This window comes from Hemiscyllium ocellatum, chromosome 50 (genome assembly GCF_020745735.1).
Source record: "Hemiscyllium ocellatum isolate sHemOce1 chromosome 50, sHemOce1.pat.X.cur, whole genome shotgun sequence".
NCBI classification, from domain to species: Eukaryota; Metazoa; Chordata; class Chondrichthyes; order Orectolobiformes; family Hemiscylliidae; genus Hemiscyllium; species Hemiscyllium ocellatum.
In genome coordinates, this window is record NC_083450.1 from 3,151,296 (window position 1) to 3,169,538 (window position 18,243).

The 18,243-nt window shown below is 47.3% G+C and overlaps 1 protein-coding gene across 1 annotated transcript in view; it reads left to right on the plus strand.

Moving 5' to 3' along the window:
• The window catches only part of LOC132805464 (ubiquitin-conjugating enzyme E2 Q1), a 47,299-nt gene that overhangs the window by 26,016 nt on the left and 3,040 nt on the right, over positions 1 to 18,243 (plus strand). Inside the window, exons 7-12 of the mRNA XM_060820555.1 lie at positions 4,526 to 4,586; positions 6,005 to 6,095; positions 6,401 to 6,459; positions 9,944 to 9,992; positions 10,920 to 11,015; positions 12,785 to 12,851. Of these exons, the coding sequence (XP_060676538.1) occupies positions 4,526 to 4,586; positions 6,005 to 6,095; positions 6,401 to 6,459; positions 9,944 to 9,992; positions 10,920 to 11,015; positions 12,785 to 12,851 (423 nt within the window). The remainder of the gene's footprint in view (positions 1 to 4,525; positions 4,587 to 6,004; positions 6,096 to 6,400; positions 6,460 to 9,943; positions 9,993 to 10,919; positions 11,016 to 12,784; positions 12,852 to 18,243) is intronic.

Consider the following 18,243-nt stretch of genomic DNA (forward strand, 5'->3'; position numbering starts at 1 on the left):
TAAACCTCCCTTCAATTCCTACACTCGAGTGGAAAAACAAAATCCCAGCCTATCCAGTCTTTTTTTATATCTCAAACCCTCCATTCCGGACAGCATCTTGGTAAATCTTTTCTGAACCCTCTCCAGTTTAATAAATTCCTTCTTGTAGCAGGATGATCAGAAGTGAGTATTCCCAAAGAGTCCAGTACTCCAGAAGAGGCCTCACCAAAGTCCTGGACATGACGTCCCAGCTCCTAGAATCAGGATTGAGCAATGAAAAGAAGTGTACTAAATGCCGCCTTAACCACCCTGACTATCTGAGATGCAAACTTTAAAGAATTATGTACCTGAACCCCTAGGTGTCTCAGTTCTATAACATTACCCAGGGCCCTGTCACTCACTGTGTAAGTGCTTGAACATAGAACATTGCAGCGCAGTACAGGCCCATCAGCCCTCGATGTTGCACCGACCTGTGAAATTAATCTGATGCCCATCTAACCTACACCGTACATTATTATCTGTATGTCTAATGCTCATTTAAATGCCCTTAGCGTCAATGAGTTTCCTACTTTTTCATGCAGGCCATTCCACTCCCCTACTACTCCTGAAGATAGTACCGCTGATACCTGTCTTAAATCTATCACTCCTTAACTTAAAGCTATGTCCACTCGTGTTAGCTTTCATCATCCAAGGAAAAGCGCTCTTACTGTCGACCCTATTTAACCCTCTGATTATCTTATACATCTCGATGAAGTCACCTCTCAACCATCTTCTCTCCAGCAAAAACAGCCACAGTTCCCTCAGCCTTTCCTCGTAAGACTTTCCTTCCATACCAGGCAACATCCTGGTAAATCTCCTCTGAACCTTTCTAAAGCTTTCTCACACTTCCTATAATGCGGTGACCAGAACTGTATGCATTACTCCAGGTGTGGTCGCACCAGTGTCTTGTCCAGCTGAAGCATGACCTCGTGGCTCCGAAACTCAATTCCCCCCAACCAATAAACGCCAACCCACCGTATGCCTTCTCACCAACCTCACCAACCTGGGTGGCAACTTCCAGGGATTTATGCACCTGGACACCGAGATCTCTGTTCATCTACACTGATGATAAAGAGTTTTATCATTAGCCCAGTATTCTGCATTCCTGTTACTTCTTCCAAAGTGAACTAGCTCTCACTTTTCCGCATTAAACTGCATAAACCGTCCGTGTTTATTTTACCAAAATGCAATGCCTTGCACTTATCCAAATTAAATTCCATCTGCCCCTCCTCAGCTTATTGACCCAATTGGTCAAGATCTTTTTGTAATCTTAGATGACCACCTTCATTGTCCACCACTATACCACCAATTTAGGTGTCATCTGCAATACAGGAATTTGCGAACAAAATAATTCAAAGGATGTGGGGTCACTGCCTGCGCTAGTCTTTATCCCCTGTCTCTAACTGTCCCTTGCGAAGGTGGTGGTGAGCTGCCTTCTTGAACTGCTGCAGTTTATATGGTGTAGGAACTTCCATAGTGCTGCTAGGGAGGAAATTCCAGGATTTTGACCCAGTGATACCTGAAGGAACAGTGATATATTTCCAAGAGTGGCATCAAGGGCAGTTTGCAGGGACTGCTTCTCCCACATATGTGCTGCCTTTGTCTTTGTTTCAATTACATACTCAAAAGGCTCAACACTATCCAGGACAAAGCAGCCAACATCACTGGCACCACGTCTACGGCCTCCACCACTCAGTCGCAGCAATGTGTGTTTATCTACAAGGTGCACTGCAGTGACTCCTTTCAGACAGCAGCTTCCAAACCTATGACCACTATCATCCTGACTTGGCAATACATCGCCACTCCTTCAGTGTCACTAGGTCAAAATCCTGAAACTCCTATTCATATTCCATTATCTTCTCCAGGGACAACTGGAGATGGGCAATAAATACTGGCCCAGCCAGCTATACACTGAACCCTTGAATGCATTTTAAAAAGAAAACTCTGTGCCTCTTGCTTGTAACTCTTCCTTTCCAACTGGCCAAGTACCATTCGCCACACCCCCAAGCTCCTTTTGGCGTGGAGTGAATGATTGCAGTTCCTCATGCTGTGGAGTGGTGTGCAAACTCAATGGGCTGAATGGCCTGCTTTTCCACTGTGTAGGGATTCTATAAAACGTGATTAGTCGTCGTGTGTCTTTTAGTGGGAACTTTCTGTGCTCAAATCGCTTCCCTCACTCCAAGACAGTGACAACACTTAAAGTGGTGCCTACCAATGAAATACATTTCAAGATTCCCTGAGGTGTTTTAGGCACAGTCACACCAATGGCACTGTCCCAAGGGGCCCAGGCTAATGCTGTGGGGACACCGTCATGGCAGCTGGTGGAATTTAAAGTGAATTATTTTTTCTTAAAAAGAAACTGGAATTATAAAAGGAGTGTGGGAGGAGAAAAACCACCCACCTGAAATGAAGTCTGCTGTGGTGGGATTTGAACCAGCGACCCCCCCAGAGCATTAGCTTGGAGCCCTGGGAACATTCTGGCAGATGTGAGAGGAGAGAGGTTTTTAAAAAAGACATGAGGGGCAGGTTGTTTTTACACACAGGATGGTTCCTGTGTGGCATGAACTTTCTGAGAAAATGGTGGACGTGGTTACAATGTTTGTAAAAAAAACTTAGAATACAATAGGTTTGGAGGGATATCAGCCAGGAGCAGGCAGGTGGGACTAGAGTCATCGAGATATACAGCACAGAAACAGACCCTTCGGTCCGACTTGTCCACGCCAACCAGAGATCCTAACCTAATCTAGTCCCATTTGCCAGCACTTGGCCCACCCATATCCCTCCAAACCCTTCCTATTCATATACCCATCCAGATGCCTGTTAAATGCTGTAATTGTACCAGCCCCCATCACTACCTCTGCCAGCTCATTCCATACACGCACCACCCTCTGTGTGGAAAACGTTCCTCTTAGGTCCCTTTTTATATCTTTTCCCCTCTCACCCTAAACCTATGACCTCTAGTTCTGGATTTGCCCCACCCCAGGGAAAAGCCTATTTACCCTATCTATTCCCCTCATGATTTTATAAACCTCTATAAGACCAGTTTAGTTTGGGCACATGGTCATCATGGACTGGTTGGTCAGAAGGGTCTGTTCCGTGCTGTATTATTGTATGACTCTGTGACTGCAGATCCACAGTCTCAATGGTCAAGCGTTCAAGGTGTTATGAAGGTGTACTGTACCTTTTAAGAGAGTTGAAAAGCTAGCAAGGACTGACAAAGCACAGAGTCCTGAATAAGGGAGCAATGTAACACTTGGGTCAAGACAAATAGCAGCAACTGGGTTGCCATGAAAGGAAAACAAATTCAAATTTGGCCAATCAGTTTAAATTATGACCCAAGATACCAAAATCCAATTGAATTTGAATTTAGTATTTCGATAATATTAAAACCAGTGAAAGGATCCAATGTTTTGGGGTATAAAACAGGATATTTTGAACAGTTAAGGGGAGAACTGCCAAAGACCAACAAACGTAGACTGTTAGCTTCAAGAGCTCTCTGAAAGGTGTTGTCTGTGGGCAGAACACTGAGGCTGACCTGGAGAGAATCTACAGCGGAGAATCGGCAAAACTGACTGGGTTTGAAACATAATTATTTTCTTCTTGTAAATCTTAAATTGGGATATTTTATTGGACTAGTATTGTAGAGTAGGAGGTAAAACATGGGTTTAAGAGAAAGGAGCTGTAAATAGTTGTTTGCTGTAATATTCTCTGTTGGACTTAAAGAATAAAGTTGTTAATTTTTACTTTAAATAGTGACTTCTAGGATAGTTCTTTGCCTCTATAATTTTAACAGATTACACCGTGGGGTGAATCTTTTCTGTATTGATGGTTTAAAATAGCAAAGGGGCTTACCCCATGTCATAACAAAGGGCATTTAGGGTTGGGCACTAAACTCTGGCCACGTGGTTAGATAAAAGTAATTAAAAATGGAAGGGGTCAGCTGCGGACAGGATTGATATAATAATCATCCCTCTGCTATTAAACAGACATTTACTAATGGGGAGTAGCCATTACTTGTGAAGTCACAGGGTTAGAACTGGCATCTAAATAAATGCAGAAGAATAAAGAGTTTAGGGGTGGTGAGAGAGTCTGGCAGTTCACTGAAGACGAAAAGCTTTTTCACATTGCGACCAACCCTTTGACCAAGCACAGAGGTGACATTGTGGATCAATGGTGTTACCACTGCTGACTTACAGCACAAGGAACCTGGGTTTGATTACAGCCTCTGGTGACTGCCTGTGTGGAGTTTGCACATTCTTTCCCCCACCCATGTCTGTATGGGTTTCTCCCGGGTGCTTCGGTTTCCTCCTGCAGTCCAAAGATGTGCAGGTTAGGGTGGATTGGCCATGCTGTAATTGCCCAGGAACGTGCAGGCTAGGTTGGGAGTAGGTCTGCATTAGATGTTCTTCGGAGGGTCAGTGTGGACTCAGTGGGCCGAATGGCCTGCTTCCCACACTGTAGGGAGTGTATGAAAGTGTGTTGATTGACTTGTCTGTCTGGTCAATAGGAAACTACGCAGTTGAACTCGTCAATGACAGTCTATACGACTGGAACGTAAAGATTCTCAAGTAAGTGACTCTCCTGAGTGGTTCTATTTTGCGGTTGTGAGGTAATTCATGTCCCGTTTACACTGAAGAGAGGGTTAATGGAAATAGCTGAGCCTTGCAACATTAACAGAGGCCTTTTGCGTCACTGTATCACTGCCTGCCGGTTGTCAAGCATCTATACATTCTTGTCTCAATATTCAGCAATTGTCCCAAGGCTATTTCAAGTTAATTCTTAAATATTGTGATGAATCCACCCTTTTCAGACATGTGTCCCAGATCCCACTGCCCTCTTCATCTTCTTTAAAATTTCAGCCCCTTTGTTTACCTTAAATCTATGCCCAGTGCTGACTGATCGCTCTGCTAAGGGGGGGGAAGGTGCTAACTATGCTCCTCAGGGTCCTGTACACCTCAGTCGAGTGTCCCCTCCCCCGGTGTTCGCTGTGCAATCTCTGACATGGCTGAAACACTCCAATCCAGGCAACATCCTGAGGTATCTCCATGATCCCACTCTCTCACCCATTCGCACCCTCTCCTTTTCCTGTCCTCTCATCTTGGTCACGTAGGAGCACAAGTGGGAGTTATCGGCGCATCAAGTCTGAGATCATCCTCAGCGCCATTCTCCAGCCTTACCCCTCCCCCATAACCTCGGATGCTGCCTGACCTGCTGTGCTTTTCCAGCACCCACTCTAATCTAGACTCTGATTTCCAGCATCTGCAGTCCTCACTTTTGCCTCCCCCATAACCCTCAATTTTGCCGCTTACTGACTTAAAAACATCTCTGCCTCAAATATACTGAATGACCCAGCCTTGATAGCCCTCTGCAATGAAGAATTCCACAGACTCACTCCCCTTAGAGAGAAGGAGTTCCTCTCCATCTCCAATGGACGACCTCTGATTCTGTTCGGTTTGGCTTCATTGTTAAGCTCAACAAGATTGGCTGGTGCTGGGATGTTGGGGACCACGAGGGTGAACTGAAAATGGTATGGGATCGCACTGTAAAGATCAAAAGAGATCTTGTCAAGCTTTGTTGAGATAGACAAAAATGAGAGAGCTGTCCTGTCAGAGTGGACCTGTATTCTCTTTTTAAGTTTGGAAGAGAGAGATGATCTCTTCTGAAAGTGTTTGACGCAGAAGCCGGGAGCTGATTAGCAATCCACCTCCCTACAGGAGGATAAGGGGCTGGATAATCCCCAACTGAGACCTGGAGGAATGTCCTCACTGGGAGGCTGGTGAATCTTTGGAATTGTCTCCCCCCAGACGGCTGCAGCAGCTCAGTATGTCCAAAAGGACAGAGGGACAGGGAAAGTAGCCAGCATCTAAGTCCACTGCGTGTGAGCTTGGGTAGGTTGTAATTGGAGTGGGCATTATGGTAGCAGCTGAAGATTGTAAAGGTTGCCCTCCTAGTCTCCTTGACTAACATTTTGCTGTTTTGTTTGTAGAGTCGATCAAGACAGCGCTTTGCATAATGACCTCCAGATCCTTCACGAGAAAGAAGGCATCAACTTTATTTTGTTAAATTTCTCTTTTAAAGTGAGTATGGGGAAGGGGATGCTAGTGAGGGAGTTGCAGGCTGACAGGACTAGGGAGAGCTGTGGGAGGGCACAGGGAGGGGGGGCAACACAGGGTACTGGTTGGGTTTGTCCATCACTTTGGGGGGCGGGCAGGGGGGGAGTGTACACTGGGCTGTGGGTTGGGTGAGAGACGGTCTACTTGGGGTTGTGGGTGGAGATAGTCAGTGAAGGGGAAAGGAGTGGGAATTGGGAGTTATGAAATTAATATTCTTATTTTGAAATTGCAGTATGGGCTCAGCATCTGACTACTTTTTTGCCTCCTAGGATAATTTTCCTTTTGACCCACCCTTTGTAAGAGTCGTTTCTCCAGTTCTGAGTGGAGGGTGAGTAACAACAAGTTGCTGTTTTGTTTTTCTGTAAATCTCTGTTAGAAATGATGTGTTTGATGAGCGATAGTCCCAGCAGGAAATGGAGGCCACAAGCCCCGTGATACTTTGCTGCTGCTCTGTCCTGCATTGAGAGGAATTGCCAGTCTCCAGTTCAAACACACCACAAGCTGTCCAACTTTCATAAGAAACTGTAGAGGAGATACAGCCCCTTGGGCCCACTCCACAATTCAACGAGATCACGGTCAATCCTTCATTTCAACAACATTTTGTTTTTGTTCCCCTGCACCATCCCTGCATATTTTTGACATGTAGAAATCCATTAACCTCCGTGTTTTGATCATCTTCAATGACTGACTGAACCTCCGCAGCCCCTGGGGGAGAGAATTCCTCACTACTACCTGAGTGAAGAAATTCGCCCTCTTCTCCGTCCCTCATTCTGAGCACCTCCCCACCCCCAAATAAAACCAACCAAAGGAAATATCCAGATGAGCGAAAACTGTACTCCGTTCTCCAGGTATGGCCTCACCAAGGCTCTAACTATGGCAGTTGTATCCTCACTCCTGTCCTCGCATCCTCTTGTAATAAAGGATAACATCCCATTTACCTCCTTCGTGACTTGCTGTGCCTGTAAGTTACCTTTCAGTGGCTCCTGAACAAGGGCACCCCAGCTCTTTCTGAAGTCCAGTACTTCCTAGCCTTCCTCTATTTAAGAAATGCTTCTGTTTTCCAAATAAAGTGGATGATCTCCCATGGCTCCATATTGTATTCCATCTGCCAAATTTTTGTCTACTGTCCCCATTCCCTACGTGACTGCCTGGTCAGGTCCATGCCCCCCTACAACCCACCCTCCCATCCTGGCACTTTCCTCTGCCACTGCAGGAACTGTAAAACCTGTGCCCACACCTCCTCCCTCACCTCCATCCAAGGCCCTAAAGGAGCCTTCCACATCCATCAAAGTTTTACCTGCACATCCATTAATATCATTTACTGTATCCGTTGCTCCCGATGCGGTCTCCTCAACATTGGGGAGACTGGGCGCCTCCTAGCAGAGCGCTTTAGGGAACATCTCCGGGACACCCGCACCAATCAACCACACCGCCCCGTGGCCCAACATTTCAACTTCCCCTCCCACTCTGCCGAGGACATGGAGGTCCTGGGCCTCCTTCACCGCTGCTCCCTCACCACCACACGCCTGGAGGAAGAACGCCTCATCTTCTGCCTCGGAACACTTCAACCCCAGGGCATCAATGTGGACTTCAACAGTTTCCTCATTTCCCCTTCCCCCACCTCACCCTAGTTCCAAACTTCCAGCTCAGCACTGTCCCCATGACTTGTCCGGTCTTGTCCTACCTGCCTAGCTCCTTTTCCACCTATCCACTCCACCCTCTCCTCCCTGACCTATCACCTTCATCCCCTCCCCCACTCACCCATTGTACTCTACGCTACTTTCTCCCCACCCCCACCCTCCTCTAGCTTATCTCTCCATGCTTCCGGCTCACTGCCTTTATTCCTGATGAAGGGCCTTTGCCCGAAACGTTGATTTCGCTGCACTTTGGATGCTGCCTGAACTGCTGTGCTCTTCCAGCACCACTGATCCAGAATCTACTCTTGTAGCCTGTCCAAATCTCCTCCGTGTCTTTGCAACCCCTTACAGCTCGCTCCCGCCCAGCTTTGAGCCTTCTGCAAACTTTGGAAACATTGCATTTAATCTTTGACGGCCAAATCATTGATATGAATTGTAAATAAATCCAATCCTTGGAGGTCCCATTGCTCAAGGTTTGATCATTCAAGAATGATCCATTTATCCTACGCTTCTACTCTCTCTCTCTCCTTTTTAACCAGCTTTTAATCCAGGCTGTTATATCCCTCCCTAAGTCCCATGTGGTCTTAATTATGTGGGACTTAACTAAAAGCTGCCTGAAAGTGTCCAAATCCTAGATTAGATTACTTAGTGTGGAAACAGGCCCTTCGGCCCAACAAGTCCACACCGACCCGCCGAAGCGCAACCCACCCATACACCTACATTTACCCCTTACCTAACACTACGGGCAATTTAGCATGGCCAATTCACCTGACCCGCACATCTTTGGACTGTGGGAGGAAACCGGAGCACCCGGAGGAAACCCACGCAGACACGGGGAGAATGTGCAAACTCCACACAGACAGTCGCCTGAGGCGGGAATTGAACCCGGGTCTCGGGCGCTGTGAGACAGCAGTGCTAGCCACTGTGCCACTCATAACTCTCCTGTGCCCACTCTGATACCAGTGGAAATTTTGTCTGTCAGGCCCTATTTCTCAAATATTTCTGCAAACTTGAGAACTCTGTGAACTCCCAAGAGAGCTCCAGATATAATCGAGGGGGTGGGGGGGGGGAATTCACAACTTTAAAGTCAAGCAAAGAACTGCAGATACTGAAATTCTGAAACAATCCAAAAAAAACCCCCAAAAATCGCTGGAGAAACTCAGTGGGTCTGGCAGCATCTGTGGAGAGAGAGACCGAGAGAGTGTGTTATTAATGTTTAGAGTCCAGTATGCTTTCTTTAGGAATTTCTGAAGGATCACTGGATTTGAAATGTTGACTCTCTGCTTTTGTCTCCGCGGATGCTACCAGACCCGATGAGTTTCTCTAGTGATTTCTGGGGTTTCTTTTGGTTGCTATACATGTCATGTCAGGGATGACGTTCAGTTAAAACATTGAACTAAAACTCTCCTGTTCAGATGGATACTGAATTTCCCACGGGTCTAACAGAAGGGTTGAGAGAGGAGCTCTGATTGAGAATCCTGTGTTGGTTAGAGACAGGAAGGAAGAAGAACATGAGTCCCACTCTGACCACCCCGGAGATTTGTGGATTCTTGTTGTGTAAGCTTCCAAACACTCAATTCTCCAGTTTCCTCATTTCCCCTCCCCCCACCTTGTCTCAGTCGAATCCCTCGAACTCAGCACCGCCTTCCTGACCTCTCCGCCCCCACCCCACTCCGGCCTATCACCCTCACCTTGACCTCCTTCCACCTATCACGTCTCCATCGCCCCTCCCCCAAGTCCCTCCTCCCTACCTTTTATCTGAGCCTGCTGGACACACTTTTCTCATTCCTGATGAAGGGCTTATGCCCGAAACGTCGAATTTCCTATTCCTTGGATGCTGTCTGACCTGCTGCGCTTTTCCAGCAACACATTTTCAGCTCCAAACACTAAAAGAAATGTATACAGGAGACAGTTCTGAAGGAAGTGGTGGGACAGCCTTTAAGAGGGGGGGGGAGGTAAGGAGGCAGGGTCTGATTGACCACCTAATCTGGACGTCAGCTTCAAGGCGGTTAATGAGTTTTGGGAGTAGGCAGTGGAATGGAGTAGAGGCCGCGCTTTGACCAACACAATTGTGCCGAGCAAGGGGATGGGCTTGAGGGTCGCCCTTCCAGTTCTGACTCTGCACTTCCTGCACAGTATCTCACCCCTCACTGACTTTTTTATCTTTTTCCACAGCTATGTCCTTGGAGGAGGTGCAATTTGCATGGAGCTCCTGACAAAACAGGTGAGCAAGATGCAGGCTATTCAACTGAGAAACCCTTTGTGAGTCCCAACCGGTTCTGGCGGGATTCAGAATTCACCCCATCAGGTCTGTGCCATCCATTCGACTTGTTCAGGGCTCGTTCAGAGAGCCAGCACAGACCTGTGTGACCATTCCGAATTGAAACAAAGTACTGCAATCCTGTACTATCGGCACACCTCCACTCACCAATCCAATTACTCCTTCATAGAGTTTCTGTGCTGTTCCTGTACTAAGAGGTAAGTTTGTCCCAACAAAGCGATTTGACAGGAAACCTGAGCATGCAATTTGGGCACTGAAAGGGCAGACTGGTTCTGGAGGATATCAATGCCTTAATTAAAAGGCTTTCTTTAATGACTTTCACTTGAATCAATAAATCCAATCCCATTGGCCATCCTTGGATTTGAACTCCCACTGCATTGTGTCTCCAGTTAGAGTAACCACGACTGCCTTTTTAATACCTCGGAGTACTGCATCCTGCAGGGCAATAGCTCCTGCCTGGTTAGGTCCAACAGCACCATCTCTGCCCTGGCCAGGCTGAGGGGTATCTGGCTGTGGTAGGCATCACAGTTCAGCCTGATCCTTTATCTCCCTAATATCAAGGTGGGGGTGGGACAATGCTGGGAGCTCCAGCTTGTCATGTGGGCTTGATGTGCTGCCCTGTCCTATTCTACAAGGGAGCAACTGAATCCTAAGAGACCCCCACCCCACGTGATTATTACCAGATCCTGCAGAGTAGTAACCTTGTCCTGTGATCTTCTTGTTCCATAGCACAGGAACCACTGTTCCTTTGCCTCCCCACTTCTCCGAGAGACTGTGTGTGTGTGTGTGTGTGTGTCTGACTTACACCAGACTAACCTCTTACGTTGTGTTTTTGTTTTGCCTATCACCGGTCCCTCATCCCCATCCCAGGGCTGGAGTAGTGCTTACTCTATCGAGTCCGTCATTATGCAGATTAGTGCAACGCTGGTGAAAGGAAAAGCAAGAATTCAGTTTGGAGCCAATAAGGTGAGCTGTGCTTGGATTTGGGGAGGGGGGAGCCAGGTGACATCGATTGTGTTTGGAGGGGTGGCGAGGTTTATGTCTGCAGTCTTCACAGTAATAAGGAATGTTAAGAGTCTGTGTCTTTCATATAACAAGGTATTTACCCCCTCTATCCAGCCACTTCAAGCGAGTTGAACAGCTAACCATTCATAGAAATGGGGAGTAGGAATAGGCCATTCAGCCCTTTGAGCCTCCACTACCCTTCAATAGGATCATGGCTGATCCTCTGTCTCACTGCCATATTCCTGCTTTCCCTCCATACCCCATATAAGAACAATATAATGCAGGAACAGGCCCTTCAGCCCTCCAAGCCTGCGCTGACACATTTATCTCTTCCATACTAAAACTGTCTCCATCTACAGGATCCATATCCCCTATTTCCTTCCTGTTCATGTATTTGTCCAGGTGCCTTTTTAAACGCTGCTGTTGTGTCTGCGTCCTCTGGCAACATGTTCCAAGCACTCACCCCCACTTTTGTGTGAAAAACTTGCCTCTCACATCTCCCTCTCTTCCCACCACTCCCCTGCACCTTGACCCTGTGTCCCTTCATCATTGACCCTGCCACCCATGGGGAAAAGCCTCATACTTCCCACTCTATCCACTGCCATTCACAATCGATAAACTTCTATCAGGCTGTCCCCTCAACCTCCTGTGTTCCAGTGAAACCCAGTCTATCCAACCTTGCTTCATCGCTAAAATCCCCCCATTCTAGGCAGCATCCTGGTAAACCTTTCCTGTACCCTCTCTGAAGCATCCTCCTCCTCCTGGTAGTGTGGCGACCAGAACTGTACACAATATTCCAAGTGTGGTCTTAACTAAAGTTCGATAAAGCTGCAGCATAACTTGTCTCCCTTATGCTCAATGCTCCTTCCAATGAAGGCAAGCAATTTATCTTTTTTTATTATAATACTGATTTGGAGATACCAGTGTCGGACTGGGGTGTACAAAGTTAAAAATCACACAACACCAGGCTTTAGTCCAACAGGTTTATTTGGTATAATCACAACCACCTAATGAAGGAGCAGCACTCCGAAAGCTAGTGCTTCCTATTAAACCTGGTGTTGTGTGATTTTTAACTTATTCCCCATGATCCAGCCTTCTGTGGTAGAGAATTACGCCATGAGTGAAGAAGTGTTTGCTTATCTCCATCCTAAACAGCCTACTGTGTCCCAAGTCTGTGACTCCTGGTTCTAGCTGCTGTAGACTCCTGTGCCATGGAGTATGTTTCCTCCATAGTCCCGTGTGTGTATGTGTGTACTCTCCTTGCTCGTGGAGTCTCTATCCTTCCCAGTTTCAGGATCCACGCCAGGGACCTCAGAAACCCCAGGCTGTTGTCATCATCTCAGTACTACAGCAACAACAGTTACTCAGCAGGCAGTAATACCCAGAGAACATCAAAATGTCAGCGCAAGATGGTCTTTCAGATGAACAACTGAAACCATCTGCCCTCGAGTTGATTTTGAAGAGCCGTTAATCAATATTCTGAAGAGCAGGCTAAGTTCTCCCTGGCACCAGTACTGAACCCCATGTCACCAACTGATTACCAGCTCGTTATCAGTGCAGGATCTTCCAGTGTGAAAGTTATCTCTTCGACAGTGACTCCTTTTTTTTCAAAACAAAAAACCTCTTTGGCTGTTAAGTGCAATAGGATATCCAGGGCTATGAAAGGTGCTACAGCAATGCAGGTCTGTTTTGTTTTAAACAAACCATAACCTCGGGTTTTTTCTTTCTAGTCGCAATATAGCCTCACTCGGGCCCAGCAGTCCTACAAATCACTGGTTCAGATTCACGAGAAAAACGGTATGAATTATAGACAAATTATAATCGAGGTCTACGCGGTTCAAACTCTGTCCTTTCCATACCCCCCTCGCTTTGTTTTTCTTTTTTGAGGTTTCTGTGTACTCATGTACGTTTTTTTGGCAAGGGATGGTGATGGTACTATCGCTAGACTGTTCATCCAGAGACCCAAGAATGTTCCAGGTTTGAACTCGCCTTGGTACGTGGTGGAGTTTAAATTCCAATTTTGGAAAAACAAAAAAATCTGGAATTCAGTCTGATGATGACCGTCAACCCATTGTCGATTGTCGGAAAAACCCGCCTGGTTCCCTAATATCCTTTTGAGAAAGGAATCTGCTGTCCTTACCTGGTCTGGTATACATGTGACTCCAGCCCCTCAGCAACGTGTTGACTCTGAACGGCCCTCTGGGCAATTAGGGATGAGCAGGAAGTGCTGGTCTAGCCAGTGAGGGTAAAATAAAAGATACTGGTCCTACAGCTGGCCATACTTCCTCTAACTTAACAGTTCAGAGTCCAGGAAAACCTTTGTGTTGGGAGGGTGTAGTTCACTGGAGCAGGCTTCACAGCATCTCTTAAATAAAAAACCTCAGTAGGGGTGTTGCTCGCTGGGCCAGCATTTATTGCACATTGCTAGTTGCCCTTGAAGGTGGTTGTGGTGAGCTGCTGTCTTGAACTGCTGTAGTTACCCCCACAGTCCTGTTTGGGACCCGGAAGGAACAGCAATGTATTTCCAAGTCAAGATCGGCTTGGAGGAGGATTTCTAGAGGTGGAGAGGATTGTTGAGTTGAGTTGAACGTGTCCTGAGGCACAGTGAAAACCTTTGTCTTGTGAGCAATACAGGCAGATCAGAGTTAAGTAGCATAGATAGTAAATAATAGGTCACCAGCAAAAACAAAATCACAGGTACTGGGGAATGTGAAGAGTTTGTAAGTCCATTCAGTATTCTAACAACAGTAGGGTAGAAACTGTTTCAAAACTGGCTGGTGCGTGTGTTCAGGGTTCTGTACTTTCTCCCCGATGGTAGAGTTTGTAGGGAAACATTGCCAGGGTGGGATGGATCTTTGAGAATGCTGGCAGCCTTTCCTTGACAGCGGGCCTGGGAGATGGATTCTGTAGATGGGAGTTTGGCCTTTGTGATTGTCCAGGCAGAGTTCACCACTCTCTGTAACCGTCTCCGATCTTGAGTGGTACAGTTACCATACCAGGTAGTGATACATCCAGCAATGCTCTCAATGGTGTACCCATAAAAGTTGGCAAGGGTATTCACCGTCCTGCCAAATGTCCTCAGCTGCCTGAGGAAGAAGAGACGTTGGGCCTTTGTAACCAGTGCGTCCACATGAAGAGTCCAAGAAAGCTTGTTGTAGATGACCACTCCCAGGAGCTTGACTCTCTCCACTCATTCCACTCTGTGCTGTTAATGAGTAGGAGGGCATGAGTAACATCCTGCTGAAAGTCAATAATGTGTTCCTTGGTTTTGCTGGCATTGAGAACTAGGTTGTTCTCAGTGCACCATTTTTCCAGGTTTTCCACCTACCAACTGTAGTCTGCTTCAGTGGACTGCTTCAGTTTCGTCGCCATCTGAGATTCAGCAGACTATGGTGGTGTCATCAGTGAACTTGTAAATGGCACTAGTCTGGTATTTGGTGACGCAGTCATAGGTATACAGTGAGTACAGTAGGGGGCTGAGTACAGACTTAGATTAGACTTAGTGTGGAAACAGGCCCTTCGGCCCAACAAGTCCACATCGACCCCGCCGAAGCGCAACCCACCCATACCCCTACATTTACCCCTTTTACCTAACACTACGGGCAATTTAGCATGGCCAATTCACCTGACCTGCACATCTTTGAACTGTGGGAGGAAACCAGAGCACCCGGAGAAAACCCACGCAGACACGGGGAGAATGTGCAAACTCCACACAGTCAGTCGCCTGGGTCGGGAATTGAACCCGGGTTCTCTGGCGCTGTGAGGCAGCAGTGCTAACCACTGTGCCACCGTGCCGCCCTACTGTGCCACCGTGACTTCTGGGGGGCTCCAGTCTTGCATGTTAGTGAGGATGAAATATTGTCCCCAATCTTCACTGATTGTGGCCTGTGGGTCAGGAAACTGAGATCCAGCTGCAGAGAGTGGGGCTTAGTCTGAGATCACTCAGTTTAGTAATCGGTCTCTAGGGGAATGGTCCTGTGTATCTGCTGCCATTGTCCTTTAGGGGTTAGCAGTCATGGGTTTGGAAGATGGTGAATTCCTGCAGTGCCTCTTTAGATGGTACACACTACTACCAATGAGCACTAAGTGAGGGAGTGAATGTTCAAGCTGGTACTTTGGGATACCAGTCAAGTAAGTTTTGTCCTGAAGCTCAGCACCGCTGTCCTTAAATTGTACCTCGTTAAAAGGTGGGCAGGATCTGGGGAGACTGGAGGGGAGTTACTCACTGCAGTATTCCCATCTCTGACCTGCTTTTGAAGCCACTGTATTTATATGGCTAGTCCTGTCTAAGTCAATGATAACCTCCAAGATGTTGATAGTGAGAAGGGTCAGGGGGTAGTTCTAGTGACTGTCAAGGAGTGATGATTAGGTTCTCTCACTTGTTGGAGCTGATCATTGTCAGGCACTTCCTTGGTGTGAATCATCTTGGTTACTGTCTGGATCCTGCTCCATTTGGTCATGGACTGCTTCAGTAACTAGTAAGTTGCAAATGATGATGAACACCCCCACTCCTGACTTTATAGAGGAAAGGTCATTGCTGAGACAGGTGAAGATGGTTTGTTTTAGGACACCACTACAAGGAACTCTTGCAGAGCTCTCTTGGAGCTGAGATGACTGACGTCGAACAAGTGCAGTCATCTCCCTTTATTGTTCGGAATGAATGCCCTGATTTCCATTGATTCCAGTTTTGATAATGCAGCTTTGATGCCACACTCGGTTGAATGCAGCCTTGATGTCAAGGGCTGTCACTCTCACCTCCCCTCTGGAACTCAGCTGTCTATTCCATCTTTGAACCAAGGTTGTAATGAAGTCAGGAGAGTAGTGGTCCTGGGTGATTCCCAGTTTGGATTCTATCAGCAGACTATTGCTAAGTCAATGCTGTTTGATAGCACTGCTGGTGACGCCTCTCCTTTGATAATCGAGCGTAGACTGGGGCAGTAATTGACAGGTTGAATTTGTCTTGGCTTTGTGTGTACAGGACATACTAAGCAACTATTACTATTTCAAGCAGATGGCAGTGTGGTTGGTGTACTGAAACAGCTTGGCTAAGGATGTGACAAGTTCTTGTGCACAAATCTTCAGTTTTATTGGAGGAGTCTTTGCCCTATCAGATGTCTTCAGCCATTACTTGATATCAATTGGCTGAAGACTGGCTCCTGTGATGCTAGGGACTTTGGAAGGAGGCTGAGATGGATTATCCACTCACCACTTCTGGCTGGAGGCTGGTACAAATGCTTTAGCCTTATCTTTTGCAATATTGCACTAGCCTTCCCCTCAAAGAGGTACTTGTGAACTGCCTCCTGCAGTGAGTTGTTTAACTGTTCACCAGCATTCACAACTGGAAACCGCATGACTGCAGTTTGGATCTGATATGCAGCTTGTGGAATTGCTTTGTTCATTAACAGTTGCTGCTTATGCTTTTCATGCCTTTCGTCCTGTGTTGTAACATCACCAGGTTGACACTTCATTTTTGGCTAAGCCTGCTGCTGTTCCTGACGTGTCCTCTGAACTCTCCGCTGAACCAGGGTTAATTTCCCAGCTTGATGATAGTGTCCGAGTGGAGGATATGTCAGGTCGTGAGATTGCAGATTATGTTGGGAGTACAGTTCAGTTGTTGAGGGCCCTGCACTGCTGCGTGGATCCCAGTCTGGAGTTGCTCCATCTGTTGGAAATCTGTGCCATTTAGGATGGCGATGGTGGTACGCACGGAGGGTTTTCTCAATATGAACTTTGTCTCCACAATGGCAGTGTGCAGTGCTCACCCCAATGATGCATCTGCGGGAAGGAGGTCAGTTAATGTTTTTCCATTTTATTGGTTCCCCCAGCACCTAGCGTATCAGCTGTTGCTGAGCCACTCTTGATGGTGGACACTGAGCCCCCCCCCCCCCCAGTATGTTCTTTGCCCTTGAGACCCTCCATGCTTCCTCCAAGCATTATTTGACATGAACAATATGAAGAAGCAGTTACCCAGGGACAGTGATAGTACAGCTGGGGCATTGTAAGATATAATGCCATGGGTTTCAGGCTCACCTCTGGAATTCAACTCATTACAGCCTTGGTTCAAAGATGAAGAAAAGAGGTCAGGAGCTTAGTGGTCCTGACAGACCCAAACTGGGAATCGATGAGCAGGTTATTGCCAAGTCAGTGTTGCTTGGTAGCACTACTGGTGACGTCTCCCCTTACTTTGATAATCGAGTGTAGACTGGACATGTCGGGCTTCACTGGTGTCGGACTGTTCTTCCGTTTTGCACCAGCTCCCAGATGTTAATAAGACCTGAAGGGCTGAATTGGCCGTTGTCATCGGTGCCTCAGTCAATGCCAAGTGCTCTGTAAGGTTTCAGCCCTTTGTGTTTGACTTTGTAGTAGTTGATGCTTGTTGGGCCATTTCAGAAGGTAGTCAAGAGAGTGGTGCTGGAAAAGCACAGCAGGTCAGGCAGCATCCGAAGAACAGGAAAATTGATATTTCGGGCAAAAGTCCTTCATCAGGAATGAGGCTGGGAGCCTCTTGGGTGGACAGATAAATGCGAAGGGGGGTGGGGCTGGGGGGAGAAGTAGCTGAGAGTGCAAGAGGTGGATGGAGGTGGGGTTAAAGGTGATAGGTCGGGGGTGAGGTATGTGTGCAGATAGGTGGGAAGGAAGATGGATGGATGAGTACAGTGCTGAGCTGGAAGGTTGAAACTGGGGTAAGATGAGGGGAGGGGAAATAAGGAAACTGGTGAAGTCCACATTGATGCCACAGGGTTGGAGGGTCCCGAGGCAGAAGATGAGGCGTTCTTCCTCCAGGTGTTGGGTGGTAAGGGAGTGGCTATGGAGGAGGCCCAGGACTTGCATGAACTCTGCAGAATGTGAGGGAGAGTTGAAGTGTCTGGCCACAGAGCGATGAGGTTGGTTGGTGCGGGTGTCCCGGAGATATTCTCTGAAGCACTCTGCGAGTAGGCAAGGGAGAGTAAATGACGTGTGGAAGTGCGGGTGAAACTTTGGATGTGGAAGGCTCCTTTGGGGCCTTGGATGGAGGTGAGGGGGGAGGTGTGGGTGCAGGTTTTGCAATTCCTGTGGTGGCAGGGGAAGGTGCCAGGAGGGGAGGGTGGGTTGTTGGGGAAGGGAGGGTGGTTGACAAGTTCATTGCAAGGGAACGGTTTTTACAGAAAGCGGATAGGATTGGGGAGGGAAATATATTTCTGGTGGTGGG